General features: G+C 44.5%; 1 protein-coding gene across 1 annotated transcript in view; it reads left to right on the top strand.

The window, feature by feature from the left end:
* Window positions 1-11502, top strand: part of LOC129665075 (cytochrome P450 2C44) — a 22753-nt gene that overhangs the window by 1280 nt on the left and 9971 nt on the right. Inside the window, exons 2-4 of the mRNA XM_055591574.1 lie at window positions 3929-4091; window positions 10151-10300; window positions 10984-11144. Coding sequence (XP_055447549.1) covers window positions 3929-4091; window positions 10151-10300; window positions 10984-11144 — 474 coding nt within the window. The remainder of the gene's footprint in view (window positions 1-3928; window positions 4092-10150; window positions 10301-10983; window positions 11145-11502) is intronic.

Raw genomic sequence — 11502 nt, 5'->3', positions numbered from 1 at the left:
GTGTGTGTGTGTGTGTGTGTGTGTGTGTGTGTGTGTGTGTGTGTGTGCTTGAGTACACATGCCATTCCCGCATGTGGGAAGCTAGAATACAACTTGAAAGCTTTGGTTCTCTCCTTCCACCATGTAGGTTCCAAGTATCTAAACTTAAAGTCATCAAACTTGGTGGCGGTCACCTTGGCCTGCTGAGCCATCGCATTGGCCCAGCATTACTGTTTAAGCACAGTGAACTTTAGAGTGTAATTGAATGACCCTGCTCCTACCCATGCACGATATCACTCGTTTACATCCCACACCTGTGGACCTTTTTTAACATTGAGAAACTGCATCAATTCATCGTTACCCAGAGCTCAAAGTTTACACTGAGTTCTCCCTGTATCCCCTCTCTGGACTTGGACCAATGTATAACGGTATGTCTCTTCCCTCAAAATGTCAGTTTCATTGTCCTAGAAAGCCCCTGTGCTGCCTTGGCAACCTCAGTTCTTCCACTGCCTCCATAGTTGTGCATTTTCTGAGATGTCATATACATGAATCACACACCTTGTGACCTTTCTTCTGCTCAGTAACAGGCATCCGAGAGTGCCTCCCCATCTTTAATAGCTTAGCAGATCGTTCCTGTCTGAATTACCACAGCTTAAGTATTCATTCACCTTCAGCAGCTGCAGATAAAATGGCTACAAACATCCGTGTGTAGGTTTTTGTGTAGTCCTAAGTTATCAGCTCCTTTGAGGTACCAAAGGCATACAGTTGCTGGATCATAAGCTTAGTTTTGTAAGAAATTAGCCATAAAGTTAACCTGAGAAAAGTGCATTCTACAGGAAAGGCCAGGTCCAGTTTGCTGTAGGAGAGGGTGCGTAGGAGTCAAAGCATATGCAGGAGGTGAATGCAGATGAAATATCGTGGGCAGGGATAGGCCCTCGTGACACTTTCAGGGCTGCTGCAAGAATGTTAGCCTCTCCCTAGTCCAAAAGACAGGACATCAGAGCTTTTAGATGGAGTGACGTCATATGCCTTAACGCTTTGTAAACTTCATGGCTCTGTGGACCTGTAGTTAGGAGTAGATTGCAAAGATGATAAGGAGGCAGCCATAATCCTGGGGAGAGAATGGTGGCTTGGACTACTCTAAGAACAGAGGAGGTAAAGGATACTGGCTAGATTCCAACTGTATCTGGAAGACAGTCCGCAGGGTCTGTTCAGGGGCTTGATGAGAGATTCAAGATAAAGAATCAAGAATAGTCACTAAGTTTCAGCTGAGCAGGTTGCTACAGAGTAAGATGAGAGAGACTATGGTTTTTGGGTTCTGTTGTTTATTTGCTATGAGGGAGGTAGAGTATAGGGAAAGCTCAGTCTTAGACATGAGTCTTAGATAATTAGACCCACTAATTATCAGAGTCAATATGTGGGCAGGCAATTTAACACAGGAAACTTAAATTTGGGGGGCAGAGCCCAAATTTACATTTTTAAAATTTGGGAGTCAGAATGTACTTAAAGTCACGAAACTAGATGAGATCATACTTGAATGGGTAGACTGAGGCATAATCTCAAGAGCACCCCACTAAAGATAAGAAGTCAACCAACCAGATAAGAAGTCTCAAGGGCTCTAAGCAGGATGAGCCAGTGAGGTGAGAGGTGCCACCAAGGAGTGGGGTGTCCCAGAGTCCAAAGGAAGTGAACTGTTTTAATCGTGTCAAACACTAATGCCCACTAAAGTAAAAGGAGACTTGGAGAAGTAGAACTTTGGGGGAGCCTCAGCACAGGCGGTGCCATTAAGGGCTCACGTTGAGGTTACAAGAAGGAATGGGGGAGAGAGTGTAAAGACAACAGATATGACAACTTTTCAGAGCTTTGCCAGGAAGGACTGTGCTTTGCCCTGTCGCTGGCGGGGATTAGAACCCAGGGCCCAAGTTGGGAAAGTGCCCACCCTCCGCGTAAAGAGTCATTAATATAAGTAACAGAAAACTGCGCGTGGGCACAGGTTCTGCTGCCGCAGTGGATGCCAGCGGGAATTCTCGGTCCTCCCATTGTATCCTCCCTGGAAGATACAAAAAAAAAAAAAAAAAAAAAAAAAAAAGTCATTGCCTCCCAGAGGGGTTGAGAGAGGAGGGCCTGGCCTGCTGTATCCCAAAAGACGTAAGTACTCTCATCTTTACGGAGACAAAAGAGTGGTACAAGATGACAGAATTTTCCATCATTTCAGTGCAAGCTGGGGGGGGGGGGTTGTGAGTGGAGGAATAAAGAAGGGAAAGAAGAACAGAGGAGAAAACGCAGGGATCCAGAAGAAAACAATGATGTTGTGAGACCTTCGAGCCTCTTAGAAACAAGATTCACAAACAATAAAACCAAAACCAACCAACAAAAACCTAAGGAATCCTCCTGTGCCGATGGACTTGAGGGCAGTAAAACCTAGGACCTCAGCTGCATCTCTAGCCTCAAAATTGGTTTTTTAATTTTATTTCTCACCAGTTTGCTTGACATTTGAGCCATCATGTAATTTCAAGTGACTGCTTTGGACTGTATTGCAGGGCCTGAAAGTGTGTTTGAAAATCATCCTAAATTGCAGATTATGTCAGCAATCCATTTTCCCCTTTTGGAGCATTGCTACAGTGACATTTGCTTATACTTGACCATGAACTTTCCCCTGAGCCCTTCTCTTGCTGCTTCCTCTACCTCTTTAGACTTTGGGGAGAAGTATGATTTGATTCAGTTTTTTGAGACAACAATAGGGTAGGCTGGCCTCAAACTACATAGCCAAGGATGACCTCGAACCCCAATCCTGCCTCCATGTACCAAGTGCTCAGACTCACGACACTGCCCTGGCTTCACCTTTAGTTTTAGTTTTTCTTTTATTTTTTTATTGTGCTGGGTTGTAGAAGGCCATTTTTATGCAAGTATATACTGTGCTTTGAACATACCCCTTCCATCCCTGCCCATCCCCCCCATCCTTTCCCCTGCCTGCTCCCACCAATCTCCCTTCTCCGCCCTGACAGTTTGCTTATACTGTAACATCATCTGTCCACAACCGCCAATGAGAGAAAACATGCTCAGGTTTAAACAAATTACAGAAACACAAATTTACATTTAAGTATCTGCTTGTTGGGGCTTTAGTGGCTAAAACTGTTGCCGAGCAGCTGTGAGGAGCAGAGTTCCCATCCTCGGAACCCACTTAAGGCTGAGCACAGTGGTGTGAGTCTGTTACCGCAGTGTTCTGACAGTGACACAAGAGGGTGGAGATGGGACTTCCCCCCCCCCCGCCCCGGAAGTTTGTGGTTTAGCTAGCCTGGCAGACACGATACTGCAGCCACCGACAAAGAGACTCTGCCTCAAACAAGGTCCTAGGCAAGACTGACACCACAGACTGTCCTCTGACCGCCACACAGCTTCAATTTAATATAAATGCTATCTCCCCTTTTACATTTGTCTCCGTGTTGTTTTTTTTTTTAAGTTCTTTGGCACCCAATACCACATTATCACTGTCATAGAGCTGCACTTCATTTGGATTACAGATGTCATGTATTTGGCTGTTTATTTTTTAAAATTTTCACATGTATACTCATTGTACGTGGCACTGTGCTACACAAGGACATTTTCATTCATGGATAGAATGTAGGCTGACTATATCCCACCCCAAATATATATATATATATATATATATATATATATATATATATATATATATCTCACTTCCATTAAATTTTAAATTCTGTAATGGCCCCTGGGGTATGCAGTGTCAGGCATGGCACAGACGCCTAGTCAATATTTCCTGAGTAAGGCTGCATGTGCAAAGGAACCAATACAATAGGCTGGATACTGAAGGTTACATTCCTAAAATGATACTGATGGAGCAAAGGCCAAGCTCCATGGAAATTCTTACTTGCAAGCCTCCAGTAGATTTCACAACACCGTTTACACAATTGCTTTTGTCTCCTTCCAGCTGGCCGAAGAGTATGGGCCTGTTTACACTCTGTACTTTGGATCCTGGCCTACTGTAGTCCTCCATGGCTATGAAGTGGTGAAGGAAGCTCTGCTCAATCAAGGTGATGATTTCCTTGGGAGAGGACCTCTTCCCATTATCGACGACACCAGTAAGGGACACGGTATGTTTCAAACCAAAAGGCAGGCTAACTTCCCTTGACACCGCAATACTTCAGGAAAAGAGATCTGATGACTAACTTATTCCATGTCTGTTTGCACTTAGCAACTAACTCTGTGCTTCCAATGCTGCAATGAATTTCAAAGCCAATGGGCCAGAGTTATCAAATAACTATATCTCCATAGGTGAGAGGCATAGCTTCTACTGGCCTCACTACAAATGCCAGACAGATACTTAGCAATGCCAGGTCACCCACACTTCTTATCAGCTGGCTAAGATTTAGGGGGCTCCCATGACTGCTTCAGGTTCAATCGTTGGAACAATAATTCACAGAACTGGGGAAGGTGCTAGGCTTAGAATTACAGTTTCATTACATACCGAGCAGGAATGTAAGGCAGATCTTAGAGGATCTCAAATGCAGAGGTTTTAAAGAAGGAAGCACATCTGGGAAGATCACCTTAGCCTCGGTTTCCAGAGTGTAGCCTGAGGTCTCATTACATGAGCCTGATTGGAGCCGTGTGTGTGTGCCTGCCTGTGTGTGCATCTCTGTGTGTGTGCATCTGTGTGTGTGTGTGCATGTGGAGGCCACAGGTCATGTGTCATCTTTGCTTTTCACTCTTCTTCTGAGCCAGCATCTTTCACAGAACCTGCAGCTTGACAGTTGGCTAAGCTTGTCTGGCTGCAAGCCCCAAGAATCCTCCTGTCTCTGCCCCTCCCACCTCTGTGCTGGCATTATAGGTGTGCATGGCTGCACCCAGCTTTTATGTACTGGGGATCTAAGCTCAGACTCTGAGTTCTCATGCTGTGGGGTAGGCACATCACCAACTGGGCTCTCCCTCTCATGAGTCTCTGGTCATGTGTCTAGCTCTGTGTGAAGAGCCTCCTACATTCTCTTGAGGTTGGAAGTTCAGGGTAGTGTCAAGTGACTCGACCCTCTCAACTTACTTGGCTGATCTTCTGGCACAGCTAGCCCTCATTTGGAACAGACTCTGTAGCTCCTTTGAGATGAACATCAAGTTGGGCTAAGTTGGCTGTAAATCAGTTCTGTGAACATGACTGAGCCAAAACCAATAGGAGAAGCTTCTGTAACGGAAGTTGACACTTAGAGGGCTGGGATTGGAGAGCCGCACTTGGCGTGCCCCTTCACATGGGCGGAGGCGTAGCCCTGTGGCAGCAACAGCAAATGGTGACTAGATATGGCAGCTGCTGTGACTTCAGCAACAGCGGAAGGTGAAGGAGGATGGAGGATGAGGGGAGAAGGAGGACAGAGGATGAGAGAGCAGTCTGTGAGTAGCCATGACAGTCCCAGCCCTGTCTCATTCTCAGTGGAGTACAGATTCGCAGAAAGTCCATTTTATTATTGTATTTTAAGACTCAGACATGCGTCACACATTCCTTTAAGTGAGTCAAATATTACACAATAAAAGAGAAGACACAAGTCTCTCTCAAGCCATGTAAAATTATAAGCTTTGAATCCCAGATAAGTAGCAATAGTTCTTTTCAAAGTATATTGTGAGTTCCTAACTAATATGGCATACTAGTTGTACAAGGGGAGTGACTTAAGATCAAAGTACGTTTGTCCAAGTAAAGTAGCTGCCAAGTCTTCCTTTGAACAAAACAAGTTGATTGCATTGTTTGTCTGTGTCCTTCTCTGTTAATATTTTTAATTTTTTGAGACCATAATATAATTACATCAGTTTTTCCTTCCCTTTCTTCCCTCCAAAGCCTCCCATATACCTTGCTCTTTTTCAAATTCATGGCCACTTTTCTCATTAATTGTTGTTACATACCTCTGTGACGCGTGCGTGTGTGTGCACCTAAATACATAACTACTACCTGTCAGTTTGGATAATGTCACTTGTTTGTCTGGACTTCCAGGGCTCACCATGTGGTATCGGCTAACCATTTGGCATGCTCTTCTTTGGGGAGGACTGTTTGTCCAGTTCTCAGCCTTCCTCAGTTGCTCGTGGTTCTTGGTGCAGGCTTGAGACCTCCCGGGCTTTCCCCAGTGAGCGTTAGCATGTCTATCGGTACTGTCCCTGTCCAGGTCATGTTTATCAGCCATGTTGCTGAAACGTTGTGGGGGTAGATTCTGACATTCCTGGAGACAGACTCTCACAGAAAACTCCCTGTCCTTCCACAGTGGTCCCTGAGTTTTAGGTACAGGATTGTGCTCTAGGTGTTATCAGTTGGAACTGGGCTCCACAACCTTGTGCTTTAATTGGTTGTGGTTTTCTGCAGTGGTCGCTCTCTGATGCAAAGGAATTTCCTTGATGAGGGGTAAGGACTACACCTATCTATCTGTGGCTGTAAAGACAAATGTTTAAATTGTTGTTAGGGATTATGCTGACTTAGTAAAACACCACTTGTACACTCTCTTCCAACATCCATGATTTTTCTAGCCCCAAGCAGCTGGCTAGGTTCCTAGGACAAGGCATGACTTCCCTCTTATTGACTAGGTCTTATTCCAATTAGAGAGCTGTTGGTTGCCACCAAGGTATGTACACCACTCCTGTATCCTTAGGGTTATCGTTCCATGATGCTCATTGTTGCGCTTCGACGTGCCATTGATGGACAGGACTTCCCTCCACTGGAAGCTTGCATGGTGCCTTCTGGTCCCATGAAAGCCAGTCCTCAGGGAAGAAACTTTCAGTTACTTTCCAGCTCAGGGGCTTTGGGGATTCTCTGTTAACTTATGACTGGATGTGGGAGCTGCTGGGCTGGGTTGAGCTGAGGTGGGGGAAGAGTTAAAATAGTCAGTTTTTATAAGACTGACCTGCAAATTTCCTGTCCACTTTCCTTACTGCCCCTCACCTGAATGCAGTGCAAAGGAACCAGTGATCTCTTTCCCTCTACAACCTTGTGTGTTCTGAAGAAAAATCTGACAACCCTGCTATTAATGGTTTCCTTTTCCTCTGTCTCAGTTCCCTACTTCTGCCCTAACAAAGCCTCAACATTAGGGTGGCTTAAAACAAAAGAACCTTGTCCCATGGTAGAGATTAAGAATGTGAAATCAAGGTGCTGCCAATGGCAATCTGGTTCCTTTTGTGAGCTGGGGAAGAGACTCGGTTTCATCCCCGCCCTCCAGCTCCTGGTGGTTTTCTGGCTGTAGCTACATCCCCTTTAACCTCTGCATTCATGTTCATATGACATCTGTGTGTGTGCGCGCATATGCAAATATCCCCATTTTATAAGGAGAGTCACACTGGGTTAGGAACAATCCAATGTGTAGCGAGAATTTTTTGGTTTCTTTAAAAACACAGAAATGTTAGGGAAATATGTTTTTGTTTTAATCCCAGGTGTGAGATATGGGCTGCTTCAAATTATCCACAACAGCTGACTATGATTTGCCTCACACTCTAGCAAGGAGTGTGATTTTTTTGCCAGGTGCAGATAGTTTCTGCAAGTGTATGACATTTGGAATTCTAGGGACTCGAGAGTGTATATAAATGTTAGAGCCTCAGAGGTGCTATGGTGGTTGCTCCTCCTTCTCTTCCTCCGCCCCTTCCTCCTCCTCCCCCTCCTCCTCTTTTTAGTCCTCCTCCTCCTTCTCCTCCACTTCCTCCTCCTGCTGCTGCGGCTGTTGCTGGTTGCTGTTGGTTTGCAGTTTGCTGCGTTTTGTCACAAGAGATGAGAAAAAATTGGATATCCTGTCAACGAAGATCAGCCCTGCCCTAAGGAACTCAATGCTCCTAATTAGCAGGAAGTAGTCTAAAAATAATGATGCCCCCTTTCCCCTCTATCCTTCTCTCTCCTACCTGGTGTTGGGGTTTCGAAGAGGGGAGTAAGAATGGAGAAAGGTGGTAGATAAAAGAACCCAATAAATAGCCAAAAAGTCCAGCTATACTAATGACCTCATTCCAACTTGATTATCTCTGTAAAGATCCTATCCAAGTCAGGTCACAATCACAGATACTAGGGGTTAGCTTACCAAAGTATTTGGGAGTAGGGGAACAATTCAGTGAATAGTATTTTGTTAAATGGAATATCTGCTAAAATCTTAACTGGCTTTCTGCTGCCTTTGGACAGCCACAATACTGCTGCAGTGTGTGCACAGCTAATCAGCTTGTTGAAATAGTTCCTGGTGATTATCTACCCGGTATTTTCCCTACCTCTTTGATCTTTAAACATCTATATCACTGCTAGTGGCAACCATTCAAACCTTCAGTTTATTCATCTGATCCCCAGAACTAGGTGCCATTGTCTATTCACCAAAATGCAGAGTTAGGAGCCAGCAAGGTGGTTCCTGAGAGACAAGTGTACCCAAGTAAAACAATGGGGTTTGAACCTGTGATAGAAGGAGAGAACAGACTCCAGCAGTATCCTTCCAGCATGTGCCGGCCATATCTAGCACACACGGGCCCACACCCACCACACACACAACCACAGTGAAAATAAAAATAAATAAATAAGTGCACAGCCTAAAATAAATGGCAGGTGTCACAAGGATAGATCATATTCTGGTATTTAAAAAAAAAAAACACCTTAAATCTTTTTAATTTAAATTTTACTTTATGTGTACATGTATTTTGCCTGCAGGTATATCTGCGTACCACTGTGGATAACATGTTTTTGTTGCATACATGAGAAATTCCGGGTGCCCTTCATATAGCTCATTATTACTCTGTCTCTAGGAGGGGAGGCACGCTGGCCTCTGCCTCTCTCCTATTTCCTGGCATATGCTCCCAGACCAGGAGAATCCAACCCTCAGTCATTTGTGTGCTCAGAAGTTAAACAGTGCTGAGAACCTCTCACAACAATTAGACTGGGTCCCCTCTATGGTAATACATTCAAACCAGCTGGAAACCAAATACACAAATAGAGCAGGAGCAGAAGAATAAGCCAAATGGGGAGGGTGAGAAAAATAGGGGTGCCACACAACACAGATGAGTTAGCAAGTCCAGAGACCAAATGGTGGAAAGGTTAAGCTTTCATGTCAATATTACTCAAAGTTAGTTTCTGGACAATCTAGAAACTATAGATTTAGAGAAATGAGGAAAGAAACTGCTTTGGAGATGAATATGGTGTAGGTGTGGTTTGTCCTCAAGGGTCTATGAGTTTCTGCTTGGCTCACAGATGAGCCGGGTGGGACTTTGAAGAAGGCCTGGAGAAACCACTACAGCTGTGGAGAGTGTGCCCCCAGAAGAGGATCATGGGGCCTCAACTTTCTTTGGCCTCTGGTTTGCAGGGGTGATTTCTCCCTCTAATATCCCTTCCTTTGGGATGTCATACTTCTCAAGGCCGTCCCAGAGCTGAGTTGATGCTGGCACCATGCCCTGGAACCTTCAGAACTATGAGCTAAATAAACCCCATTTTCCCATTTAACAGGCCTTCTTTAGAGCCTGCGTTTTCTTCCTTGCACCCCCACACACCCCACTCTTCTCCCTTCAGAGTCTCCAAACCTGGCTTCTAATAAGGGGTGACTTTCTACTTCTTCCCACTCGCTCCTCCTGAAGGCTGGGGTTATAGGCATTGTGTCCCCAAGTCTGGTTTCATGCATGGCTGGTTATGTGTGGTGAAGGCCAAGAGGACATGAGCAGTTGGAGAGCCCTAGAACCTGGTGGCACATTGAAAGAAGTGAGAAATCAGGATTCATACCTGGCTTTATTTCACTTTTTTCGAAACAAGGTTTCTTCCTGTAGCCCTGGCTGTTCTGGAACTTGCTCTGTAGACCAGGCTGGCCTTGAACTCACAGAGATTTGCCTGCTTCTGGCCCAAGTGCTGGGAATAAAGGCGTGAGCCACCACTGCCCACTCATACCTGGGCTTTATGCAGAGGAAGAAATTGAAAAATTACTGCATGGACCATGCTGCATTCCATTTCCTTGTTTCTTATTTTTCAAAATATTTACATATTTACATATGTAAATATATATATATGTTTATTTATATATATTTGTGTGTGGGTGTGCACATTGCAGTTGAACTGTGCTCCATGTGCTTTGAACTGCCAGCTCTCAGTCTACATAAGGAGCACCCACACAGTCAGGACAGACAAGAGTAGAGCTGTAGGGAAGTTGGCCTCTGTGATACAAGACCCTTTCTGCTCTGTTTCTTTTCCCAGGACTCATTTTCAGTAATGGAGAGAGATGGAAGCTCCTTCGACGCTTCTCCCTCATGACGCTGAGGAACTTTGGGATGGGGAAGAGAAGCCTGGAGGAGAGGGTGCAAGAGGAAGCCCGGTGCCTTGTGGAGGAATTAAAAAAAACAGAAGGTGGGACCTACGGCCTGCTCCTAATCCTTGCTCCTCCTCTAGGCTTCCCTTGGTCCCAGGTCTGCCCTGTCTATGAGGACATAAGCCAGAAAAGGAACATCATCCCCCAAACTGTTAGTTAGGGCACCCCAATGCTTTCAGCTAGATTGAATTTCTGACCATGGTACTTTACCAGATGTATATTTGGACAAAGTACTAAACTTTTCTAAGATACACTTTCATTATTTGAAAAAAAAAAAAATCAGGCTGCAAATCAAACCCAACAGAAAGATTTAATGATACCTTTAAAACATTTTCATAATAGTCAATATATCACAAATACTTTATAATATTACTTGTTGCTATTATTATAACAAATGTGTTATCATTATAATACTATATAGAACATGTAGTATCTCATGCTATAACAAGATTAATGGACTATATTAACAGCATATGTACTGTATATGCTAATCTATATATGTTTAATTAATATGGCTAGAAGATGCTCACATCCAAATAAAGGAAGTTTAGAGGAATAAACCATATGTGTAAATTTGAACAGAGGTCAGTTCTTGAAATCCTAGTTTGGGATGACTGCAGTGTTCATTGTTTAGGCACTGGAATGGTAGCTTGGTGGGAGAGGCTTGCCTGGCATGGGCAAAGCAAACAAGTCTCAGGGTTGAAATTCTTTCCTCCACCAGCTCAGCCCTTTGACCCCACCTTCATCCTGGCCTGTGCTCCCTGCAACGTGATCTGCTCCATTCTTTTCAATGAGCGTTTCCAGTACAAGGACCAGACATTCCTCACCCTCATGGATCTTTTAAATAAAAATTTTCGTGATGTGAGCTCTATATGGTGCCAGGTAAGTAAGACCCAGGTTTTGCCTATGTTTTTCACTGTCCTCGTTGGTCTTCTTGAAGCCTGCTGCAGAGTAAAAGGCTCTGCGTTCCCTTGACCTATGAGCACAGTGACCTCCCTCCGTGTATGCTGAGTGAATGAGTAACATTTAGCCCAGCAACTAGGGAAGTTTGCCCTCTGCTTGTTCCAACTGGTCTGATGGGGGTGTAGCTCAGTCATAGACACTTGGCTAATGTTTATGAGGGCATGGATTTGATGCCCTACACTTCAAATGGGAGGAAGGAAGGAACAGAGAGAAAGAAAGAAAAGAAAGAAAGGAGGGAAGCAAAGGAAGGAAGAGAAAAAGAAAAAAAAGAAAGAAA

Source organism: Psammomys obesus, unplaced genomic scaffold (genome assembly GCF_907164565.1).
Source record: "Psammomys obesus unplaced genomic scaffold, mPsaObe1.curated_primary_1811, whole genome shotgun sequence".
Lineage (NCBI taxonomy): Eukaryota > Metazoa > Chordata > Mammalia > Rodentia > Muridae > Psammomys > Psammomys obesus.
Note: the sequence above shows the minus strand (reverse complement) of the source record. Positions and strands in the feature narration are given on the sequence as shown.